Below are 27,049 nucleotides of genomic sequence, written 5' to 3' on the forward strand. Positions count from 1 at the left end.
TGTTATGCTGGGAAATGTTTAGATGCAATAAATACCACTTCCAAACCACACACATCTGGAGTCTATGTATACACATCAGGCAAGAGATGACCCTGGCTGCTATAACAGGCCATGAAGATGTCCAGGCTGCTCTTCCTTCTGTTAGTTTTGGATGGTGGAAAGCTGGTAGTAACAAATGCTTTTCACAAGCAGCACAGGGGCCTTCAAAAGGCAGATTATGCACCACAAATTCAAAACTTAATTTTCAGTGCATTCTGAACAGTAAAAGTGAAGCTAAGTTTTTCTAGTTTTGCTCTGCTCGTATTTTGCAGGCATGAGTATCAATTTTATTCCTAATAAAGACAGCAAAAAACCATCATGCTGAACTAAATTAGAGAAATAATTATTACACCCACTGAAGAAATATCTGGGAGGGGTCATACTTAGACATACAAATTAAAACTATAAACTATTCCTCAAAGCAGCAGATTTCCCAAACCTATTTGCATCGGTGAAACAAATTGTCTAACCACTTGGAAAAATAAATAACTCTTTACTTGATACTGAAATGGGAAGCTCCTTAGAGTGTGTGTTCCAGGGGGAGGTGCCATCAAGAAGTCAGTCCTCTCTTCAGACCTGTCATGCCTCAAATGGAGGGCACCCAGAGAAATGCATTGAACTATGATCAAGGTGTACAAGCAGGTACAAGTGGAAACAAGTGATCCTTTCAGTACTCAGATCCCAAGCCATAAACCGTCTGTAAATGGGTGTTTCCCAACCTTCATGAAGAGATTGGGATTTTTCCAGATCTATCATATTCCATCTTTTCCTCAGGATGGAGAGAATTCTTTCTCATTTCTAATCTACAGCTAAAAAGTGGACATATTTCACAGTTCCACAATAGCACCGCAGAAGCACAGAAAATGACACGGAAATGCAGAAAGGCATTTTGAAATCTCAACACCCTATCAACCCCCCCCCCCCCCCCGAAAGTGTAGTTTCTCATTATTAACAGCCAGAAAAAAAAAAACATGTTATTAGCAGTATCTTGAAAAAACATCACAAGGCAGTGAGCAGACTTTCTAGCAACTGTTCTGTGGCACTTCGGTCTCTATACCTTTTTCTAAATAAACAAATACTTCCTCCTCATTTTTCAGCATGACCCTTTTTGCTCAGTTTCTCTCAGTGCTCACCATCTGCATTTGCTAATAGAGGGAGTGATTCCAGAAATAATGAGTTGTGCTTAATTTGTACAATTTTTACAAAATAGAAATTTGATAGGGAAGATCTGTTGTTTTAAAAATAGTACCGCACACAGAGCAATCTGCTACCCTGGCCCTTTTCACTTTACAGTTATCTAGTATCAAATACTGATAAGAATGGATGGGTGATGTGATAAATCAGTGAACAACCATCTGCCTATACTGGCAATTTAAAGGTACCTCCCATTAGTTGTTGCTGAAGAAGAGAATTGCAAGGAAGGACTGCATGAGATAGTGTTGCCTAACAGCTCTGACATTGGTTTGGATTCATATGTACATCTTACAAGGGCGTGTTGTTCACAGAATGTTCACCTCATTGCACAATAAACACACATTTCTTTATCAACCCTCACTTTAACAAGTACAGCCCTCTCCAGATAGCAGGAACACCATATAATGTCAAGTAGAAGTCCATCTCATTTACCACTTTTTGAATCATGATTATATAAAACCACAGGAAAACCACTATTAATCCATCTTAATCAGTAGTTCTCAACCTTTGGTCCTTCAAATATTTGAGACTCCAGGTCCCCAGAATTCCTGTGCATTGGCCATATTGGCTTGAATCTCTGAGACGTGAAGTCAAAACAGTCTGAAGGACCAAAACTCGAGAAGCTATGGTATAGTCCAATATTGTCTGCTCTGATTTTCAGCAAGGATTCTCCAAGGTTTCCCACAGGATTTTTGTGCTCTGCTTGAAGGTTTCTCATTCAAGTACTACCCTAGCCTGACAATCCTTAGCTTCCTAAAATCAGATAAGATCAAGTGTGTTCAAAGAAGTAAAGGTGATCCACAATAACTCAGAACTTTCTGCTAACAAGACAAGCACTCCACCTAAGATGCAAGGCTTAGGAGATGATCTAGGATTCAAGGAGTGTTCATTACATTAACACTGTTTTAAAATTTAAATCAGAACTGACAGCATCAAGATGTTGCATGATTTTAGTGTGTTACTGTATGAACAAACCAAAATACAACTGCATACTCCCTGGGTTCCTGTGGTTGTGAGTTTACACAACTGCCAAAAGACAGAGGGGCTCCGTGGCACCCACCGGTAACAGAGTGATGACAAACACACCTCTTTCCTCTGCAAGCAGCTCTTTGCCATTGAAGGGTTCTCTGAGGACAAGCACCGCTTTGTAACTATGATTAGTATCAACAGCCATTCCAAAGTGGGGAGGGGGCAGTAATTTCATTCAGGTGAGGCAATTAGAGACAATTGGCAAGAGATGAGAATTCTAAATACGCACTTCTCCCATATCAAAGGAGCAGCTTGTTCTGAAGGTAAAACGCTGCCTGTATTTCCATACCCTACAACTCCCAATGCAGGGCAGAGAGCCGAAAATATTTCAATTACAATCTTATAAAAATCATTCACCCTTTAAACAAGTTGAAACAATGAACCAAACTCTGTTTTGGGAGTTCCCCAGCAAGCAAACAGAACCAGTACTTTCTGTGATGTTTTCATTTTTACCAGTGTATGCACTCCTGCCTGTTCGTTTGCAAGATGGGATCGTTTGCAAGATGTCCCAAAAGTGATGTAAGCCAGGAGCAGGGGCAGTCATAGATCTGTATCTACTGGTAGATCTAAGGGTGAGCGGCAATAAATCAAGTATTCCATATGACCAGCAACAAAGTGAGCCCCAAACATATCCTAATTATTTTACCACAGTGAAGAAATTAGGTGGTAACCAGGAGACTTCTGTATGATTAAGCATATTCCTTTGCTTTGTATTCTTAAATTCTAAGGTGTATATGTGTAGCATCAGGTTGTGGTTATTGGATCTTGGCATTCTACCCCAAATTAAAGTCTGCAAATCTGATGTCTGTCATGTAAGTACATAGAAATGCAACAAGGAACAAACATGAAGCGGAAGGGTGCAATAAACCGATCTATTGAATGTGTACAGTATTAAGAAAACCATTATTTCATGTACCTGAATGATTTTTACAATATAGGATTAGGCCTGCTAACAAGTTTTTTAAAAAAATGTTAGCCTGTGTGAAGATACTATCAGAATGCCATTATTCAGGCAAAAAAGCTGAAATCGGGAGTGGGAGGGAGCTAAGTTCAAAGAGCTACAAAACTTCAGCACAAAACAATCCCACATTGTCTGGCAGACAGATCAAACAGGTCAATGAGACACAATCTCCAATTTCAATCAAAATTACCTTCTTTCCCCCAAAAAATATTTTCCCCTTTTCGGCTGTTCCAGACAAGATGGGAGAGGGAGATCTGCAGAAGAAAGCAGGGGCCTTGTGTTTTTCAAGCAGCAGTGAAAAATGTGTGCATAACAATGCAGTTATGCAAAGTTTTGAATGTGCCTTTTCTCCAAATCCAAGATTTGTTCAGATAAAAGCTGAATGAACAGCAAAGCTGATCTGGGTGGCTCATTTAACACGAGCTTTGTGCCAGCTAGTTTTAAGTTTCATCTCCCCGGGCACTGAATTCCTGAGACAGCAACAGCAAGTACATGGAGACCCAGGGATTCAATAACCCACCAAGGGATGGTCCAAATGCAAGCCCTGGAAAGCTTCAGGCAAGATTTTTTCCCAAAACAATAGTAGAAAGCCTTATATTTCCAGGTCTGTGCACAGAGTAGCAACCACTGCATCTCCCCTCATTTAGAGATTCAGAGTGAGTTATATAAAGAATTGCTAGGTAGTAAACTCAAATAGTACTACTTCTATGGTTGGCGCTCTGTAAACTTTTGACAAATCAAGCTGGCATGCTCTGGACAAGAAGCCATTATTTATGGTACTGTATATTTTAACCACTTTTAAAAAAAATGATATAAACTATTTACCTGCCCTTGAAACATTGAACAATCGTGGATCTGTCTCTATGGAATGTTAAAAGCTAATGGTCAATAATGAATATTTAGTACATTGCTATTAGCTGAAAGGAAGAATTGCTACTAATTGAAATGCACTCTACTATGGAATCATAGTAGAGTGCATTTGTGCATGTGACTTCAAGCTGCCTATCAACTTGTGGTGACCCTATTAATTTCAAAGGCAAGGAATACTCAGAGACACACACAACATCCTCATTCAGTTCCCGTGTAGGTCATCCATCCAGATGATTTAAGCTGCCTATCCCACAGCTAGACCGTATTCCAGATTGAAACGTATGTAGATAATCTAATTCATCTAGAAATCCCTGGAACTGGGACACCATTATAGGATCTTAGTCAAGAAGGGAATATTTGGCATTGGCCTATAGTGGATCAGAATCCACTTTGTTTTCTTACTTCTTTACATTTTTCTGTAAATATCTTGAAATTCAAATCAATAACTATTTGAAGTAAATCTTGTCAACCTGCCATCTGATTTGACAGATTTATGAGTCTAGTTATATATGGGTTGATTTAAGCAATCTGACATACTATGAAGTACCTTATTATGACATATTACTACATAGCACATTTTATTTACAGATATAGGCTCTAGGGAAGGGAAAGGGTACCTTGCCAGCACTAAAATGACCTGTCACTCATCCTCCCTGTAACCAAACATATGGGAATGCAGGTATGGGAAGACTTTATGTTCACTTGCCTTTGTACAAGGGAGATATTATCATCAAATGTGCCAGAAGGAGGCAGAGGGAAGATCAGGACAAAACAATACTTATAATCTGAGGTATAATACAGTAGTTTATAAGCCTAAACTTCAGGAAACAGTAAGTTCGCTTCTGGGTGTTCAGTGGCAGATTCAACGAGCCACAGCTTGCAATGGCAGTTTCAGTGCAAATTACAGCAAGAGCTCTTAACAATTTCCAACTTGTCTAATATAGTGTGAGTTCACACTCCAACTGCCAGTATGAATCCAAACTCAGCCCACATGCTATATTTGCTGGACTTGTGCCAAGTCCTATGACTAATTTCTGGAAGTTTTGACATTATTTCTAAATGTATTTGTTGGGACAACATTTAGACGTGAAGTGGAACTTCAAGACAACGTCACCCAAAAATAGAACAATAAAATGACTTTTAAAGAGCGTAAAGGTGATAAACTACTGCCATCCTGTGGGGAATCTCTGCCACAGTCACACTATGGGTTTTAGAAGGCATGAGAAAAGCTTGGCTGTCAAATTAATTGACCCATATATCGATTTCAAGCAGTCTGACTTGATCAAACAATTGAACAATCCATTAACATGAACCAAACAAGGTGATCTTTACAGATACCTATACAAACATGTTTATGAACAGCATGCAGCCACTTGGACAGGAGCCGTGGTGGTGCAATGGGTTAAACCCTTGTGGCAGCTGAAATGTTAACCTGAAGGTTGGCAGTTCGAATCCATGGGATGAGGTGAGCTCCCGTCTGTCAGCCCTAGCTTCATGAGGGGACTTGAGAGAAGTCCCCGGCAGGACTTCAGGGCGTCCCCTGGGCAACATTTTTGGAGACAGCCGATTCTCTCACACCAGAAGCGACTTGCCTCAATTCGCTTCTGACATGATTAGAAAAAGCCATTGGGACTCCCAAGTGTGGCTCCTGAAGTCCTGTGGGAGCTCTGCAAAGCCATCTAAGTCCCACATTTGAAAATATTTTGTGGCATGATTTTCAGGCACTTTTTGCTTGAAAATCAGTCCAAACCTACCTAAACTCCTTGAAAATGTGGCAGCTTGTTTCCCTTAAACTCACAGAACTCTCCAACCTCTTTCCTCCATAAGACAAATCAGCTGAAAAATGGCCAGAATGGCAGTCAAAATCCTGTATCCGTTCATGTGCACTGCAAAGTGACAGTACAGCCTTCTGACCAGGGATGTCACCTGCCTCCTGCGTAGTTGCCTACTCCTGATCTAAGCTAAGTGGGTCTCTTCCTTCTTGCCAGTAACTTAGTGAAAGATAAGAATACTGGCTTACTATTTTGTCCATATATATTTCATAATGGGTTTGTGGACATGTCATAATGAGAGCACCACAGTAGCTTGTGTTTTGTTTTGAAATACTCCTAAGACATTTCTGTGCATGAAAGAAAATTGTGACCAAGCGCCATAGGGATTCCAGGGGAAAATTTCACACCAGGAGCTAAATTCTCCTTCAAGTCGGCTTTATTATGTTGTCTCATAATGCAAACCTGCAACATTGAATTTGTAACTCTAATACTGTTTGGGAGGCTGAGTTATATTGGATTATTTGTAAACATATTTTAACTACCTGACTGCCACATACAAAGAAAAGAAAGGCTTATTTCCTTCAAGAAGAAGAGAAAGGGCCAATGCTATTAAGAATCTGTACATTGTTTTCCTGCCTAGTGGAACATCTTTTGTCTATTTGACACAGAAGGGAACGAAGTATCAAAGTAACCCATGAAGCCAAAAAACAAAAGGAACATATCTGCTTTCTCAGTACAGTAATCTCGCTTACCCAACCTTCGCTTATCCAACGTTCTGTATTATTCAATGCAGTCTGCCTTTTAAATGATTTCAATATATTGCAATATTTTAGTGATATATCCATAAATACAGTAATTACTACATAACATTACTATGTATTGAGCTTCTTTTTCTGTCGATTTTTTGTAAGACATTATGTTTTGGTGCTTAATTTGTAAAATCATAACATTATTTCATGTTTAATAGGCTTTTGCTTAATCCTTCCTTATTATCCAACATTTATTTATTTATTTACAACATTTATACCCCACCCTTCTCACCCGAGGGGACTCAGGGCGGCTTTTCACTTATCCAATGTTCTGCCGGCCCATCTACTGTATTTTTCATCACTTTGAATTAACAGATGAAGGGCAAATCAAAGTGGTAAAACATTTATCACAGCGTTTTTCTATATGGACAAAATGGTACCACAAGCAAGCGTAAATAAGACTTAAAATAAAAATGGGATTATACCCTCAGCCCAGCTCACTTCATTACTGTCTCATCATAAACACTGGACACCAATGTCATATAAGTTTAATTTATTTCATTTTCTTGAATATGCCAGCTACATAACTTCAAAGAAGGATATTGTACAGGAATTAGGGAATCCAACTTGCCACTGGGACTCAAGAAAGTCACAAGTATATACCTGGAGGATACATCTTTCCTTGGCTGCATGGCCATATTTCCATTCTACACAACACAAACTAGAAACGAAGCCAGTACATAGCACTGCGGACACGGTTGTAATCCGGAAGTTGTTCAATAGGACCTGAGAGAGAAGAGAGGGGGTCATCTGAAAGACTGCAAAGAAACTTCTGGCATCGTTTTGTCCAAATCCACTGTAATACTGTTTAAAACTATTAAGGTCTTAAAGAACTACAAGAGAGTTACACAGAAGTCTGACTGGACTGCTATAAATACCTTTAATATCAACTCTTAACATGTTTCTGTTCCCTGCTTCTCAGGCGTCCAAATCCTTGATAATGACAAAATCCAAGCCTGAATGGTTTCAGAGAATATGGTGTTTGGGGGATTTTGTAGACTTTGCATCTTGTCTGGAAACCCCAGTCCCTCTTATGAGTATGGCTTTGAAGGCTCAGTCTCTGTCTTAATGATTGCAGGTGTGAGTATGGGAAACACCAGCTAGTTTAAGAAACGGAGCTGTTCAGGCAGGTTTCCTGAAGGAAGCATTTTCTTGGCTGACAGAAAAAGACTGTAGTAGTGTTGCTGCAGAGAGCCAGCCAGCCTGGTAGTGTTACATAAAATAATCTTTCCCCAAAAGAGCATTTTGTAAGCCCCGCTCCAATGGGTTTATAAGGGTGGCATGCAGTGTTGTTGCTGCCTCCATAATTAATCTCCACTCCACGTCACAACCAATGTTTATTCTGACACAGTCAAACTGAAGCAGCCCACTGCAGAGGCAAAAAAACAACAACAAAAAACAAAACAAAACAAAAAACAAAACAAAACAAAAACAAAAAAAAAACCCCAAAACCAAAAAGACAAGTTGCTTCAAGTTGGTCTCTAATGAGGCCGTGGCCTATTTACACCCACTGCCTTCTCGGTTTCCAAGTAGCAGAGCTTACCTAAGGCATAGCCACTTACCTACTGCTGCAACAGCTGGGCATTTGTCATAAAGGTATTTACTGCATACCTCGCGCACAGTTTTGGCATCAACCTCCTAGAAAAATGTAAGGTAAAAGAAGTATTACATTTCAATATACAGAATAAAGCTACAGGCTTCAATTTGCCAGGGCAAAGTAAGCTACCAGGAAAAAGGTGTATCACAGTTAGTAAAATTGGCCTTATTTGGCACAGTCTTCTAAAGCATCTATAACATTTATCTCCAAAAACGTTAAGGACCATTTCACCCACTGCCTTTCTTTTTAGTTACAGTTCAACAAGTATAATATGATGAATGTGTGAAACTTCAAGGAATAAATTATTTCCCTTCTGCCCCAAATATTTCTGTAGCTTACAATATGGGATCTGAATCTGTAGAAAATTGTCCTTGTCAGAGGTTTGATTTGAGAACCTGAGTTTTGTTTTTGTTTTATTTTGTATTTTGCCGATGTGACAATGCTTATTACTTATAGGTATTTAAACCATACCCCTAGCTTTAGTTGTAATGTTAACAATACAAAAGCCACAGATGTCAATAGTAACATTATTATCCCCCAAACTGCTTGCTCCATAAATCTGTAGTACATACAGAAATTCTGGATTCCCATTCTGCCAGAGATATCCGCCGTCCATAGTTCAGCAGCTGACTTCCAATATTCTCACAGATAGGAGTAGTACCTGGAAAATATGAGTCAGTTGACAGTAGACATCTGAAGCAGCATTTATTGATATGAAACATCTTCTAAAATTGCAGATGCAAACAGTACTGATAAATGTTTAACAGGCCCTTGTAGACATGTGTGCTTTTGGCACTTTATTCAGGAAAGCTGCAACAAAACTTTGATTTGATTTTCAGAAGATTCAGCTTAACTGTATACACCTTTTTTGCCTTAATGTTCTCATTTGTATATACAATATATGAGAAGGCCGCTGGTAGGACCATGATCATTTTAATTGCACATACACTTGCGAACTAGGCCACTGAGGCATCTAAGATTATCTCTTATTTTGAAATGCTAACATTTCATAATGCTTAAAGTACATCTCCATATGGCCTAAAGTAAATTTTATTTAATGGGAAAACTGCTAATTGAGGTGACATATATATTTAGGCACTTGGGATTTTACTTCACTTAAGTATCACTAGTAAGATGTGTATATTTCTGGGCAGAATATAGAGCCCTGTTTTTTGTCCTAGAATGTTTGATTCATTGATTGATTAATTAATTAAGGACAAGAAGGACTTCCTGATATATAATTTCTTTTTACACTGAAGGGCAGTTGTACTTATTTTCTGGAACAGAAACAATAGGATCTAATCTAGAAATCCCTGAATCTGAACTAAATGATAAGGACAAGTAGTATAAAAATTGCACTAAGAAGATAAAAGGGAGGCAACAGGCTCTGCTTACAAAAACCTCACAATGTAATCTGCAAGATGGCAAATTAAAAATTAAAAATGCCTGTTTTCTGAGTAGCATAAGCCAGCATACAAATAAAGCAAGCTTCCTGTTCTAAGATAGTGTAGATTCGATAGATAGCAAACTTTTAGTGCAGGACAAGCCTTACAGGAATTTATGCACAACACATCATTTGGTCTTTTGTCCCCAAGAGGGAGTCAGGAGAAACAGCACTTTCACTGCAATTCGCAGATGGGGGAAATACATAAAAACCTGCTCAGAACATGGCAAGTAGGAATGCCTAATAAAGGAAACATACCATCAAGTTGAGCCACGAAGGAATTTCGAAGGGTGTTTTTGGCTCTCTTCACATCGCTGTCAGTCACACTGGTGCAGAGGGTCATCCTGAATAGGGTGGGAATGTGGAATCTTAAGCAAATACCAACCACTTTGACATGACACTGGCTCCCTTTCTTTTAACTTTTCTAGTCTCAAAATTAAATATCAGGATGGCTCATTGATACTACATATAACACACATTTATAATTTTAACACAGGTTTTATAATATCATATATATATATATATATATATATATATATATATATATATATATATATTTTCTAGCTGTGCCCAGCCACGCGTTGCTGTGGCGAAGTATGGTGGTATGAGAAAGAAAGTATTGAGGAATTGGTGGTGATTAAGGCAAAGGGTAAAGGGTTTACCTTACATTAAGTCCATTATAAATGGATTTATTATTATTATTATTGAGAGGCTGGGTGGACATATGTTGGGTGTGCTTGGATTGTGTCCTCCATGGCAGAATTGGGTTGGACTGGATTACCACAGTAATTATTTCATATTAAAGTAGAATCTCACTTATCCAACATTCGCTTATCCAGTGTTCTGGATTATCCAGCGCAGTCTGCCTTTTAGTAGTCAATGTTTTTGTAGTCAATGTTTTAAATTCATTGTGATATTTTGGTGGTAAATTTGTAAATACAATAATTACAACATAGCATTACTTAGCATTGAACTACTTTTTCTGTCAAATTTGTTGTATGTTTGGTGTTTAATTTGTATAATCATTACCTAATTTGATGTTTAATCAGCTTTTCCTGAATCCGTTCTTATTATCCAACATATTCACTTATCCAATGTTCTGCCGGCCTGTGTATGTTGGATAAGTGAGACTCTACTGTATATGTATAATCTCTGTTTAGAACTGGATTATATGAGGCCCCTTCTTCACAGCTGTATAAAATGCACACTGAAGTGGATTATATGGCAGTGTGGAGTCAAGATAATCCAGTGCCAAGCAGATAATATAAGATTCTAAATGGTTTATATAGCTGCGTGGAAGGGCCTCGAGTCTACACTGCCAAATAATCCAGTGCAAATTAGATAATCTGTAGAAGAGGCCTAAGTGAGGCCTAACTGTGCCTGTCCCTTGGGCTGAGTAGGTTGCTAGGAGACCAAGTGGGCAGAACTTAGCCTTGTAACTGGCAGCAATTGGATAAAAACAATTATTCCTCTCTCTAATTAGGACTTCATTTTTCTTTTCTTTTTGTTGTATCAACCTAGAGCCGTGGATAATGGGTTGTGTTGTCAAATTTTGAGGTTGGGGGGCCTGTAGTTTTGTTGTTTTGTCCTGCCCTGATGCCATCACTCTTTTATATATATAGATATATATATGGAGAGAGAGAGAGAGACAGAGAGAGAGAGAGAGAGAGAGAGAGAGAGAGAGAGAGAGAGAGAGAGAGAGAGAGAGACTTAAGAGCTGCAAAGGAACCAAGGCCAAGGAACCAAGAATTGAAGTAGGAGACAGCAGAGACAGGGACATGTAGTAAACAGAAGAATAAATACTCTAACTGCTCGTTTACAGATGACCTCAATGATCATTTCACTCATTACTCTCAAGATAACATATGTAATTTGGATCTATATAACTGCCACAACAGGACTGAGGATTTTTCCCCCCTAATTGTTCCATTATCAAACATTTTTTCTTCCGATTTTTCAAGGACACCATCAGTAGATTATTTATGGCATAGTCTACAGGTCAACTACTGAGAGCAGTACCTAGAGACTATAAATTACTGTACATGTAATCTTATTTTATTATGTAAGATATTACATAAACATTACACTACGCTAATAACAATTTCATTATATCTGATACCATCCAAGTCTGTGAATGGGATGTAAATAAGTATAACTATTATTTTTTTAAAATCACAATTAAATATGAAAAGAGAAATGGCAAATTGCTCCTTGTTGGAATTCCAAGATGATAAATTGAAGGAATAGGTATAGATTAAGCAAAAAACAACATCATTTTATTATGTTCAGTCTGAAGGTACAGGATTTTTTCTTGTCAATAAAACAATCAATTCACTGACAATGCCCCAAGAAATTTACAGGTAAACAGAATGGCCACAGAGAGCAGTGTTATGTTTTTAAGCCTTGTGCAGTGTTGTGGAGATCCAAAATTTACACAACTAGCCACATGTACTGACCCACTTCCTGGAAACTAAGTATTGGAAAGGAAATCATGCTCACCATTCACCCTGGGCAAAATGCAGTGTATCTTCAATATGCAAGCCATCAGAAACAAAATAAAAACCAAAGAGCCCCGTGTCAGAGTAGCAGGTGTTGAAAGCTCGGAAACTCTGGCACATATTTGTCTGAGCAACAATTGAAGCCAGTTTACTAGATTGATTCTGTAAATAAATAATTAAGAAACATTATGACTAATTACTCCGCAGTTATCTCAGTTAATCTGGGTAACTAATGTGTACTATTATTCTGGAGCAATTATTCAAGTCACTTTAGAAGACCAAAATTTAATTCACCAGTTACAACTGAAAAAGAAAAGCCAACCACCACAATCCATTGCTATTAGCTTCAACAGATAACTATATCCATAATCTTTGGCAAATACTTCCTCAGTTGTATAAAAAAGAATAAGCAAATGGAGAAGAAGCCAACAGATCTATTTTAGCAGAAGCTTTTGTGGCTATCAATCTGCTTCTTCAGATGCCATGATAAGAGTGATCTTTTTATGCGGCCATTGACCAAAATAGTTATTTCTTTGAGAATGAAAACCACCAAAAAGGTCCTCTCTTTTGTTCCCACCAATTACTTTTGGGACAATGGTGGGACCGAGAGTAGGGCCTCTCCAGATGACCTCAGGGCTCGTGTGGGTTCATACGTGGAGATCCGGTCAGTTATGTAGTCTGGGCCCAAACCATTTAGGGCTTTATAGGCTAAGGCCAGCACCTTGAATTGCGCCCAAAAACAAACTGGTAGCCAGTGCAGTTGTTTTAACATGGGGTGGTTTGTTCCCTATAACCAGCTTCTGTAAGCAATCTGGCTGCTGATCTTTGAACCAGTTGGAGTTTCCAAAAACTCTTCTGGGGCAGCCCTACATAAAGTGTGTAACAGTAGTCTAATCTGGATGTAACCAAGGTGTGCACCACCATGGCCAGATCTGGATTTTCAGGATACAGGCGCAGCTGGCTGCCATCTTGCAAAATGGTGCTAGTGGGTATGGTGCCAGAAGGAAGATTAAATATAATGCAGGCATGGGTAAACTTTGGCCCTCAAGATGTTTTGGTGTTAGGAATTATGGGAGTTGGAAGTTCAAAATACCCAAAAGGTCGAAGTTTACCCATGCCTGTCCTAGAGCCTCTGCTGGCATAGTTATGATGGTGGCAGAAAGATACAAACAGCAAATGCAGCAGCAGCAGCATTTTGGGGGGGGGGGGGGGCGGAGAACTGCCTGTTGTCCAAGTTATACTACGCCTCTTGTACACTACCTTGGCTCTGAGGAAGGTGGCTTGGAGCTGGCAGTTCCCTTTTCTTGCTGCCATCATCATTTCCCTCTTCCTGAATGAGGACAGAATAGAACTACAATGGATCAGTTTATGTGGTGTCCTTGTAAGAGTCCCCGTCTTGCCAGGAAGTTAACATTCTTTTGCATCTGCCACAAACCTTTGCTCTAGACAATGTTTCAAAACTAAATTACCCCAAAAGTACACCAAGATTGGTGGTACACTTCACAATATTGCCCTTCAAAGTTTCAACCTCTTCTAGGATTTTGATTGTGTGTGCATCTGCCTTGAAGTTACCTGATGACTAGGGTGACCCCCATGAATTTCATAGGCAAGAAATACTCAGAGGTGGTTTATTTTCTTCCTCTGAAATATAACTTACAGCAGCTAGCAATCCTTAGCTCGACATAATATGAAGTAATCAGAAATTAATATTCCAGTCTCAAGTCTTACCTTCCCACCCCCAAAGGTAAGATCGTAGTTTCCAATCACTGCATTAGCAACCAGAAGAGGAATATTGTCTGGATCAGCCCAACCTGGCCCCTCCACAGCAATAGCAACATGAGCCAATGGCAAAGCATCATCTCTGACACGGATCTTTAAGAAAAATAGCAGTAGAAGAATACATTCAGAGCTTTTCTGCAGATATAAAGGTTTCCTGTTTGTCTATTACATTAAGGTTTTAATCAGCTTACATTTTAAAATAAAATTAAAATAGTTTTATACTGTATTTTAAACCATCATGGTGTCTGAAATTTGAATTCAGGGCTCAGAAGTAGGTCATGAAATCATCCTACATACTGTTGAAATAGGATGGGAAAGAGCAACATGAATTTAATCAAGAGAAGAAACAGAGAACATAAATGTATAATTTCCTTGTTCTGCTCCTAATGCTAAACCTGGGTATCAGTACTACACATCATAAACTTTCTAATACATTTAATAACCAATAGCTTCTTACAATATTTTGTTCAAACAGAATAAGCTTTCTGGTAAAAGTGGCATTCTCTCAGAGAAAAAAAAATCTAAATTAGATACACAAGGACTATACAAAAAGTCTCAGGAATTGACTTATTATAATTAAAAACTGCCTTGTGGAACCTATGTACAATTTTTAAGATTAGCATTCTTTTTCCCAAGGATGCAAAGAAAAACGAAATGCTACCTCGCTGCCAGTAAAGCGGCATTTTGGAAGAAGGGGTATTGTATCTTCCTTGTATTCATAAGGAACATTGCCAAAATGCTGCTTGGCAATGTCCACAACCTCTTTGTGACTAACACCTAATAAAGAAACAAGAAGAAGTAACATCAATGCAACACAGCAGGAAACACAGTAATTGCATGAGAATCTTATTCTCTAAGTCATTTCAAGACATGAATAGTTCAACAGAAGTTCACAAGCTCTATAATTTTGTACAGTGGATCACAACCTTTCAGCACTATTTTGTTTAATTTACACTCTCCCCTTCTTTTGACATGGAATCTAAGATAAATGGAAATGCTTTAATCAGGTCCTGTCCTCAAGTGTTTTTTCCCATCTTTGATAATTTTATCTATTTTTCCGCTTAATGTTGAGCTTGTCCCAACCTCAATTATCCACTAAAAATACAGGGTGTTCCAAAACCCTCTGTACATATGGATTGATCACCACAGTCCTGTGGAATGGCCTGCAAGAACCCCTGATCTTTCCCACCTTGACTTTTACTTGTGGAGCCACTTAAAAGGAACAAGAAAAAGATCAGAAACACATATCATTTAAAGAACATATTCCAAATGCAACAACTTGCATAACAACAGTTATCTTGAAATGTGCTCACTATGAGTGGAGGAGATGTCTTTGTGTGTTTTTGGAAAGAGGAGGCCAAAATTTAGAGAATCTATTGTATTTTTTTAAATGTAATGAATATTTTGTAAATAAAGGTACATTCAGCTACAATTTCCCATTTTCCCTATGTCTGGAGACTTTTTGGATATTCTGTATATACCCTGAAAACAGGACTCCCTGATTTTGCTTTCTCTGCAGTAATTTAGCAGGAAAAAATGCAAAAATTGGTCCAAATGTAGCACCATGAATGCTAACAAAGGTCTATTTCCAATAAGAGCTTCCTCAAATCAGTTTAAGTCTTCATGAATACTTGAGTGTTTATTCTTTTTATTTATTTGTTTTGATTAACAAAGAACCAATATTTATTTATTTATTTATTTATTTATTTATTTATTTTGATTAACAAAGAACCAATATTCATAAATAAGATCAGAAGAATAAATAACTAAAAGTGCCCTTAGATGATGTTATTTGTTTCTTCCTATGGATAGGCACCTTTTAATCTGATGATCTAACTCAAAAGGTTTTGCCATCTGCAAAGATCATATGGTCATGGGCACACAATCATATAATATCAATCCTAAGAAGGATTAATTACTCTTACTATAAAATTAATACCAACCTCCAGCAGCTGCCAGGACCATGCGAGGGGCTTTGAAATGAGTCTCAATGTATTCCACTAGGTTTGTACGTGTTAAGCGTCTAAAGAAATAAAATAAAAATGGTAGTAAAAGTCAACAATGTGAGAAAAGGACGGAATGAGTTTTGTAGCATGACAGGCGGCTCCTTGAGCAGTGTAATTTCTTCACATATTTTTAATACAAACAAAACTTTTAAAGAATTTCGCTTGTTAGCTTCTTGTCACAGCAATTCCCTCTCCTAAGGACTTTGGAAGTTGGAATGCTGCAACAGCTAATAAATTGGGATCATTTCCCATTTGGATCTCAGCTCAATCACAAACAGGAACACAGCAAGCTGTTTTGTACTGAATCAGACCACTGGTCTCTCTATCACAGTGCTGTCAATCCTAACAAGCAGCTGTTCTGCAGGGTTTTAGGCAGGGCTTGTTCCTAGCTTTCGCTGAAGATCCCTGGTGAACTCCCATCCAAGGACAAACTAGGCCTGTCTCACTGTATCTTCTGGAATAGTCCTGAACTGGAATATATGACGGTAATTTGTGACATAGCTTTGGGCTAGTGGTATGCCTTCAACGGCATCAGCTCCACATATGCAGTATGAAGATAATACTTACTTTATAGGGCTAATGTAAAAATTACTAGACAATATATGAGAATACTTGAAAGTATTGAGCTAATCATTTACTATTCAAACTGAATTCTAGTGTGCACCACACAGAAATCATTACACTACTGCAAACATGGAAAAGAGCATTCTAAAACTTATGTGAAGCACCCTGCTAGCTCACCAATCATCTTTTAAAATATATCCTTGCTGAGATCAAATGTAACTCAAATTATATATTTGAATATAACATCTTGGTAAAATATACTTAACAATGATGAAAAAACAATTCCAGATGTGCTTCACAACAGAGAAATTTCAATCTTACTTTGCATTTGCTGATGTTCCTTCAATGGTTCGACTCAAAGCAGTGCCTTGGTAAGCTGTAGCGTGAAGGTAATCGAAGACAACATCAGACAAGCAGGCATCCATTTCTTTCATTTCCTGAAGGATGACATTCCTCTCCTTCTCAATCTGAGATTCTTCCAGACTGCAGTTCTGTACTACATCAGCCAAAATCTCAATGGCTAGAAAAGAAAAGGCATGCTTTCTCAGATCTTTTTCTCATGCACATAACTTGGAGAAGCTAACTTGATATTGTTGGGTGAGAATGGAACTTCCACCCAATAAAGAAGCACCATTGGGGAATCACAACACTGCTATACAGCCAACTTCATTCCTGTTTTCCCATGAGACCACAATATAATTCATATTTCTATCTTTTGTTCACCACTCTCATTCTCCTCATCCTTTTGTTGGTCTTATACTGTATATTCTGTGCTACAATTCTCTTCCATTATTATCTCAGCACCCCAGATGTTTGTGCTTTGCATCTGAAGTGTTTTGATATGAAGAAATTGAATGCTTAAATGTTCTGGCCCTTTAGCAATAGCTTTGTACAAGTCCACTAGCTGAGACACAACAATGCGCAAAAATGAGGATGCTGGTATTTGGATCTTTGTAAAGGAAAGAATACAGCTTGAAGGAAGTTCTCCAAAAGGTACATTGTACTTTTAATCAGTTTTGGTACCCTGAAAGATGCTGCTGGGATTGAGAGATAAGTAGTCTATTTCTCCAATAATTACCTTTTATAAGGCTTCTTGGAACATCCAGAGAACCACTAAACAGGTAGTTTTATAAGTCAGTCTTTTTAGGACAACTCCATCAATCACAAGCTATCATTGGAGGAATAGGCTACCTGTTCTCTTCAGGCTTCTTTTTCTGGCAATGACTACAATGGGTCTATGTCCCTTCTTTCACAAAAATACATCTCTCCCCCACCTCCCTTTCCCCTCTCCTTTTGCGGCTATTGTAATGCCACTGCAGCCTGTGTTACCAGTTTTCCAAAATGATTTTTTTCCAGTTATTATCTCAGCATTCTGGAAGAGTGACTGACCACCCTATGCGATTCCTGTTACAGCAGCATAAATTTAATAATTAATAAAATTATTTTGCTCAGTTTTGGCCATTGGAAAGCAACTGCCAGTAGAGTCCAAAGCATAATGATCTGAAAGACAGAAGGCATAGGCTACCAAGAGCTAATCAAGTGTATAATGTACTGCTAATAACTGGAAAATTGCTTCCTAATAGACAAACTGGCTTCAATTTAGCGCATCATTTCATGTCCATGTACAGTTAAAATTTATTTTTGACAAACATCCAGCTGGGGTGCAATTTTATCCCATATTAAAGTTATACAGGCATGCAAAGAACCCAGCCCCTCCTCTGCCAAATGTACAAATGTTGAGGAACACACCCCAAGGACACTACCTTTGGGCAAATCTTTTGCTAATGCTTTCATGAAGAAGGCTGTCTGTTCACGAGAGGTGTAGCTATTGAGATGTGCACCCATGCTTTCCACTTCTTTTTCAAATTCAGCACCAGGCCGTTTCTTTGTGCCCTAGAGAAATATTGAGAAACAAACAGATGAGTACCAAAGAGCATACTAAATGTTTGCTGGCAGTAATATTTATTATTTGTTAACTTTATTTAGAGCCTGCTTTTCTTCCTATCAGGACTCAAGGCAGCGAACAAAACTAAAACAGTGTTACGTTTCAGATTGCATCAGACATCAAACATCAGAGAAAAACAAGAGACATGATAGCAAATCCATTCTTTATAGAAGTAAGCGCATACATTTTATTTATTATTTATTACTTCACTTCTACCCCGCCCTTCTCACCCATCAGGGGACTCAGGGCGGCTTACAATATAAACATACACATCAAAAAATATATATAGTTTACATCAGATTTAAAATCCATCGAGATTAAAAATTACAATAAAATTAAGAGTATACATTAAAAATATACATAATTATACATTTAAATATACATTTAAGGCACTTTTCATGTCCAGGTGAGGTCTGTCAATAGGTCATATATTCATATCTCATTTTTGCTGATACTAATGCTCAAATGCCTGGTCCCATAACCACGTTTTTGTTCTCTTTTGGAAAGACAGGAGGAAGGGAGCCTGTCTAATTTCATTTGGGAGGGTATTCCATAGGCGGGGGGCCACCACTGAGAAGGCCCTGTCCTTCGTCTCCACCAGCCGCACCTGTGAGGCTGGTGGGACCGAGAGTAGGGCCTCCCTGGAGGATCTTAGATTCCGTGATGGGTCATAATGGGAGACACATTCGGACAGGTAAGCTGGGAAGAAGTCACAAGGGAAGAAGTCAACTGCATCTCAACAGTCTTGAGTAAAAGCCATGAACAACCTACCTATACGTGTAGTCTGAAGGTATATGTTAGCTTGTAGGAAAATTGTTGGAACATATGGAAACACCATGTATTTAACTTTCTTTTCATTTATTATTGGATCCTTTCTACACTGCCATATAAAATCCACATTATCTGCTTTGAACTAGATTATATGACAGTGTAGACTCATATAATCCAGTTCAAAGCAGATAATGTGAATTATCTACTTTGATAACCTGGATTATATGGCAGTGCGCCTTAGTCTTTGCCCATTATGTTTGCACCATAAGCTTCTGGTTTTCAGGTGACAGAAATTAAACACTTGCAATGAGAAGAAAATACGGAGTTTTAAATTAAGTAACATGGCATTCATTAAAACAGCAAGGTGATATTATAACAGTAAATGCTTCAGTCCTCAGGGGAGTGTCTACTGCAGTCAGCCAGAACCTAGCGACCGTCACCCAGAGGACTTTTTCATCGACCGCCACAAGGCTGTGGAATGACCTGCTGGAAGAGATCCTACAGCTAAATCACCTTTCGGAATTTAAGAGACCATTGAAGACCTATCTCTTCCAACAAGCCTACCCAGTCAATTTTTAACTATGAATTTTAATCTTTGTTCTGTGTATTTTAATATATTTATTTTATAGAAAAAAGTTTTAATATATGTCTTTTACACAATATTTTATAATGATATTTTAACTGTGTTGTGCCTCACCTTGAGCCTAGAGGAGATGTGGGTAAGAAATAAAAATTATTATTATTATTATAACATTCTCATATTATTGGCATTTGGATTGTTAGCTTTTCAGATATCCTGGCCCCATGAAATCAGCCTCCTTCCTGATGAGCCTGCTGGAAAACGTGGAATCTCCAGCAGAGACTCTATTGAATGTCTCACTGCTCTATGAGGCTAGGCTGGTGAATACGTGCAACAACATTTTAAAAACTATTTTAAAAGAAGTTGTTTTGGTCTCTTTTGAAATGTGTTTTAATGTTTTAAACTGATGTAAATTGCCTCATGGCTAGTGGCAGGGTGAAAGGTGATAAGATAAATGTTTTAAAATGATTTTAAAACTTTTTGGATCTGCTTTTTCCAAGTTTCCTCAACTCAATTATTCATGTACATATGTACATATTTGCAACTAGATTAACAATTTACACATCTAGCTAAGTAGGTTCTATCATTAAAAATGTATGACACAATATTTGTATTGATCTTTAGGGAACCACAAGATTCTTTTTCAAAATAAAAACAAAACACAGTAATACTGTTAAATCAAAACAAAAGTTAAAAATCTGTAATATAAATTTTGTCTTCTAAAATAATTTCCACGGCTAAATATATTCACAGAGATGTGATTAAACTTTACAGCAAAAACTTTTTCCAAGTACTTTATTTATACTTATATATCAGAGAAACAGAAAGGTAGAATGGCTCACTAACACAAACATTTTGGAAAAAATAAACATGCCACATCAGAAATGGGCAACATCCCATCCATAGACTGCATATGCCTTTTCTAACAAATTTGTCTCATTTTTGTCTGCTGTCATCCCTGGCACCTTCTTCCTACTGCTGAATTTTCCACTGTGGGGAGAAAAAAATAATATACAATACCTACAGCTTAAATAAAAACAAGAAAAACTTTGATTTTTGCTGCTGTAATAAAATAATAAAGTGACACAGAAATAGTGATATAAATCAGTTACATCAAGAAGAAAATAGCTTGTTGCCTCACCTTGAAAGCCATATGGTCCACAAAGTTGCACACACCATTATTATTTTCATTTTCATAGCGACTTCCTGACCCAATCCATACCCCTACCTGACAAAAAGGAAACACATATTAAATATGATAAATGTCAGATCATTTTAATGGAAATATTTTACTGTACAAAAACATTACAAAAGGTATGTGGGGCTTCCATTATATGATAGTGAGGAATAAGCTATAGTGACATTGCAAGATTTTTTTTTATCCTGCTCTCCCGAAAAAGGCTATTCAGGGATTTCTGGGCTGAAACACATTGGGCTATTTTGAGTAATAAAATATTTTATACATCTTGAGATTCAGTCTCTCTTTGATAATATATTCATTGGATAGTTTTAGTTCCTTCTACTTTTATCCACAAGGAAGAAACAAGTAGCATTCACAAAGAAATAAAATTGCTAAATTGTTAATATCTGCAATTGTAACAAAACATTCTTTTTATTTCTTCTGGTCTGATTTGTTATTTGTTCCTTAGGATTCACTCAGGGCCTTTATCACAAAATTTAGGGAATATTATTTTCATTATTGGTTATGTCTGCTTCAGTATTCTTATTATTCTTATTCTTCTTATTCTCTGAAGAGAAACTATTATAAAAAATTCTAATGATAGGGCTCCTTATGGTTGGACTATTCAACCTGCAAACAGGGTGTATAAGGCCCAATATACTTCAGAATCTGCACTGCTATCTATAAACTTTGAACACATTGAAGGGGTCTGCAAGATCCCTTCCTATATTTAATTTTGATAGATAGATACCTTAGATTAGAGCTTTTCAGGCATTCTGCACAGAGGGAGCTCACCTACAGTAGCTTGTCTAATGAGAAGGTCCTATGCACTACAGAAGACTTTAGACCATATTTTCAGATGTACAAAGGATGACATGGAACACTCTCCTGTTTTGCTGGGCCTCTTACGACCTTCCCTAAATTGTAAATTAACTTTATAATACATTCAACAGTACACTGTATGTAGAGATAATTAATAATGAACCTTTCAACAAAATTAGCCTCCCATTTTGGTTCCCTTATTAAGGAAGCCTTGATAAGCTAATTGTATGTTAGGATTTTTTTTCTCTCTGTTTTAAAAATTATTTTTTATCTTGAAACTATGGCAGGCTGTATATTTCAATCATAACATCAAACTAAACATAGAGCCATATGAGACAGAGAATTGAAAACCTGTCAATAAAATTGCATTAAACTCACTGTACAAGTTGGCTGGTCGGAGTGTTCAGATGCTATGCGGAGACCATTGTCTAAGGTAGTGACTTCTGTTTCAGGAAGGTTATGCAGGACCTGGGCATACGATGCAGTACTTCCACTTCTTGTCAAACTCCATAAGGCTGGCTAAAAAAATACCCATTGATAAACATAGTTGATAATACAATACAGATGCACAAAAATCTATCTTCCTAAAAGCTGTACCAAATACCAATATACTTTTATATAAACAATTTCATAAGATATCAAAGATCCATAAACTAAATAAGATATTCATAAAAATGTACAAGATTACAGACACCATGTGATGGACAGCAATCACCACTCATATTATTTATTTACGATACTTTTACCCTGCCTTTCTCACCCCAGAGGGGTCTCAAGATGGCTTCGCAGTGTGGCAATAATTCAATGCCTTTAAAAACAAGTACAAAAATAGTCATTTAAATAAAATTTAAATAATAATAAACATTAGAATACAGTTAAAACATAATTAAAACAATTGTAATTTTCAAGACAGAAATAATAATAATAATAATAATAATAATAATAATAATAATAATAGCAATAATAATACGCAACGATCTAATAATAATAATAATAATAATTTTATTTTTGTACCCAGCCACCATCTCCCCAGAGGGACTTGAATTTCTCATCCCCATGACAGATTCTGTACCAGTGACCATCTCCTATTTGTTGCACTTTATCTAGCCCTATCATTTTGATATAGCCACAGGGTCCATCCCATCCCAAGTTACTCTGTCATTAACTTTGCACTTTAGCCAAGTACCTTTTCCCTTCTGTTTACAAAACGCATTTGGTGCACTTTACCCAGTTCGTTTTTATGACTCTTACCTTTCGTGTTTAAACCATGTTCTACTATGGTCACCATTTTTAATTGTTATGATGTTCATTGTGTAAATTTTATATTGTGTTGTATTTCTTTGTTATTTTATTTTATTTTTGAAAGCTTCCCTGAGTCCCCTAGGGGAGAGAGGGCAGGTTAAAAATAATGTTTACTGATTATTTATTTATTTATTATTATTATCCAGGAGAAAAGAAGTCTCCACTGAAGTTGTATCACCAATCCTTGATCTAAAACAAGCCACATTTTCAAAATCCAATTCTCACAGGGACAGAAAGTGAGGTGAAATCTTCTGAACAGGGGCACAGACAACAAAACAAACACCACATAACTGATCCTTATGATATCCAAATCTTATACTTTTATTTTGCTGTCTCTGCCCCATGTAAGTAAAAAGTTAAGAAAAGAATATGGAGGAAAAAAATCATTTTGATGATGTCTGGGGAAAATTTATTGAAAGAGAATTAAAAGAGAAAGATGGAAAGTTACCTCCACAAGAGGAAATGAAATTTTGAACAGAGAATATAAAAAGAAGTGGCTCAGGGGGAGGGAAGCATGGAGGGGAATCATAGAAATGCATAGATAAGAGTGATACTTACAGTAGATAGAATGAGATTAACGGGGAAAAGGGATTGAGTGTCTTGGATGTTATATGTCTGCTGTAACATTATCATTATTATTATTAGAAATGTATTATTTTATAAAAATAAAAATGATATCCAAATCTTATATAAGTATATTGATATTTGTCTGGAGTTACACTTAAAAATGTACTTGTTCTGATGTATATGTTTTTAAAATGTTTATGCCATATTTTATTGATGGTTCATGTGTAATATATGTGTTCAACTGATGTTGATTTTATAGGTAAAGGTAAAGGTTTTCTCCTGACTTTAAGTCCAGTCGTGACTGACTCTGGGGGTTGGTGCTCATCTCCATTTTTAAGCCGAAGAGCCAGCGTTGTCCGTAGACACCTCCAAGGTCATGTGGCCGGCATGACTGCATGGAGCGCCGTTACTTTCCCGCCGGAGTGGTACCTATTTATCTACTCACATTTGCATGTTTTCGAACTGCTAGGTTGGCAGGAGCTGGGGCTAACAGCGGGCGCTCATTCCACTCCCGGGATTTGAACCTGGGACTTTTCGGTCTGAAAGTTCAGCAGCTCTGTGCTTTAACACACTGCGCCACCACCAGGGGCCCAAATGTAAAATATACTGTATTTAATATGTTGGAAGCCGATTTGGGTCCCGTTTCTGGGAGAAATGTGGGATATAAATAAAGATGTATTATATTATTACATACGAATTCAACTTAAGAACAAACCTACAGAACCTATAGTGTTCGAAACTTGGGGGACTGCCTGTATATACAATAGATAGATAGATAGATAGATAGATAGACAGACAAACTGAGAGCTTTGGCAGTATAGATTGCACAATCATTATCTGCACCTGCAGAGAACAATCATGACCAACACAGGAAGGAGGCAATAAGCCTGCTCAGCAGCTACGGCCACAGATCAAGGAAGCTGTGGGTTCTTCTTCTGCCCAGGCCACTGGGCCTCGGCCTAGATTCCGGGTTCTCCCGGAGAGGTCACTACACTGCTTGGAGGCGGCTGGGCCAAACCTCCTTCGCTGTGACCTTCGCGGGCAGCGCGGCGGTCCCACATCCTCACACAGACAGACGTCGCCACCTTCCCGTTCCCACCCAGCGGCCGCCTCCCACTCCTTCCCCGCGCAGAAACCCACTCACCGGCGCGCGAGGCACGCGCAAAAGGCCCCTTTTGGCCACGCAACCCGCGACCCGGCAGACTGAGGACGCCGCCATCTTGCTGGACGGGAGGAAGAAGCACAGCGCATGCGCCGCAAGTACAGCGACGGGTGCTCAGAACAAAGAGGCGCATGCGCAAGAAACAGAGGCTGGCGTCCATAGAAGCTTGAAAGAGGAAGACAACTACGAGCCCTGTTCGTATAGTCCTACATAGAGATAAGAGAGACTAGCGCGATAACGAAATTTCCGTTAACATTTGAAAGCTGACATTCACTATATCAGGCATGGGCAAATTTCGGCCCTGCAGGTATTTGGGACTTCAACTCCCACAATTCCTGGCCTCAGGCCCCTTCCTTTTCCCCCTCAGCGGCTTAAGCGGCTGAGGGGGAAAAGGAAGGGGCCTGAGGCCAGGAATTGTGGGAGTTGAAGTCCCAAATACCTGCAGGGCCGAAATTTGCCCATGCCTTCACTGTATGTTGCTTTCTGACGGTTCTTTAAGCCCTAAGGTTCTCCTCATAGGGCTTGTTCTCCAGACCCTTGATCATTTTAGTTGCCCTCCTCTGGACGCTTTCCAGCTTGTCAACATCTCCCTTCAATTGCAGTGCCCAGAATTGGACGCAGTATTCCAGGTGTGGCCTGACCAAGGCAGAATAGAGGGGGAGCATGACTTCCCTGGATCTAGATGCTATACCCCTATTTATGCAGGCCAGAATCCCGTTGGCTTTTTAGCAGCTGCATCACATTGTTGGCTCATGTTTAACTTGTTGTCCACGAGGACTCCAAGATCTTTTTCACACGTACTGCTGTAAGATGCCCTTGATGAGAAATCAGAGTTTGGGAGGCTCCAGCTTCTTTCTTTTCTTTTCACTTCACGTGCTTCCTTTATTTATTTATTTATTTATTTCCAGTATTTATATTCCGTCCTTCTCACCCCAAGGGGACTCAGGGCGGATCACATTACACATATAAGGCAAACATTCAATGCCTTAACATAGAACAAAGACAGAAGACAAACGCAGGCTCCGAGCTGGCCTCGAACTCATGACCCCTTGGTCAGAGTGATTTGTTGCAGCTGGCTGCAGCTGGCTGCTCACCATCCTGCACCGCAGCCCGGACCTTTAGTCTGAACCTGGCTCTTTTTATGGATCCCCATAGGAGGTCCATATGCTAAGCTGGGTCATTCCTTGTTACTGCTTAGATGGGAGACCACCAATGAATTGAGGATGCTCAAGGCAATATTTTGGAAGGAACCAACCAAACTATCAGTGTATGTTCCTTGTCCAAGAAAATCCAGTGAAATTCATGAGGCTTCCACAAATTGACTGGCACAACTTCAACCAAGCAGCTAAGAAAAACACTCTGTAACAACATTGGATTTTTTTTCTGTTCCTGGTTTGAAAGTGTTGTTTCCTGATTAATTGTGCGATACTTACTTTGTACGTAGTTTCTATAATCCAGAAACTTCGTTTTTGTGGCTGCCACAAATTACCGTATATACTCGAGTATAAGCTGACCCGAATATAAGCCGAGGCACCTAATTTTGCCACAAAAAACCCTGGGAAAACATTGACTCCAATATAAGCCGAAAGTGGCAAATTTCAGAAATAAAAATAGATACCAATAAAATTACATTAATTGAGGCATCAGTAGGTTAAATGTTTTTGAATATTTACATCAAGCTCAAATTTAAGATAAGACTGTCCAACTCTGATCAAATCATTATTCTCATCTTCTTCCATGTAAATGTGCTTATGTATCCTTTTAATAATAGAGTAAAATAATACATGTTATAATAACAATAATAATTATCATAATAATAAATACAGGAAAATAATACAAGTAATAAATAGAGTAAAATACTTCAATGTAGATGTGCTTATGTATCTTTTTAATAATAATACATTAAAATAATACATGTAATAATATTAATAAATACAGGAAAGTAATACAAGTAATAATAAATAGAGTAAAATAATAAATGCAATACTGTAATAATAATATCAGAGTGAAATAATAAATGTATTAATAATAATAATAATAAAATAGAGTAACATAAATGTAATAGTAGCAACAATAATAGAGAAAAATAATAAATGTAGTAATACCAATAATAATAAAAATAATAAATGTACCATATATTCTCAAGTATAAGCTGACC

General features: G+C 38.0%; 1 protein-coding gene across 1 annotated transcript; it reads right to left on the bottom strand.

Moving 5' to 3' along the window:
• Window positions 1-7,152: 7,152 nt before the first annotated feature.
• Window positions 7,153-25,030, bottom strand: LOC100558006 (cytochrome b-c1 complex subunit 1, mitochondrial). Its single transcript, XM_016991635.2, has 13 exons — window positions 24,874-25,030; window positions 22,239-22,379; window positions 21,000-21,086; window positions 18,326-18,455; window positions 16,884-17,082; window positions 15,936-16,015; window positions 14,654-14,769; window positions 13,942-14,085; window positions 12,215-12,375; window positions 9,974-10,059; window positions 8,844-8,932; window positions 8,237-8,312; window positions 7,153-7,400 (listed from the first exon to the last, which is right to left on the bottom strand). The coding sequence occupies exons 1-13, from the start codon at window positions 24,946-24,948 to the stop codon at window positions 7,336-7,338; spliced, it is 1,449 nt and encodes a 482-aa protein (XP_016847124.2). The 5' UTR covers window positions 24,949-25,030; the 3' UTR covers window positions 7,153-7,335.
• Window positions 25,031-27,049: the final 2,019 nt, after the last annotated feature.

Source organism: Anolis carolinensis, chromosome 2 (genome assembly GCF_035594765.1).
Source record: "Anolis carolinensis isolate JA03-04 chromosome 2, rAnoCar3.1.pri, whole genome shotgun sequence".
Lineage (NCBI taxonomy): Eukaryota > Metazoa > Chordata > Lepidosauria > Squamata > Dactyloidae > Anolis > Anolis carolinensis.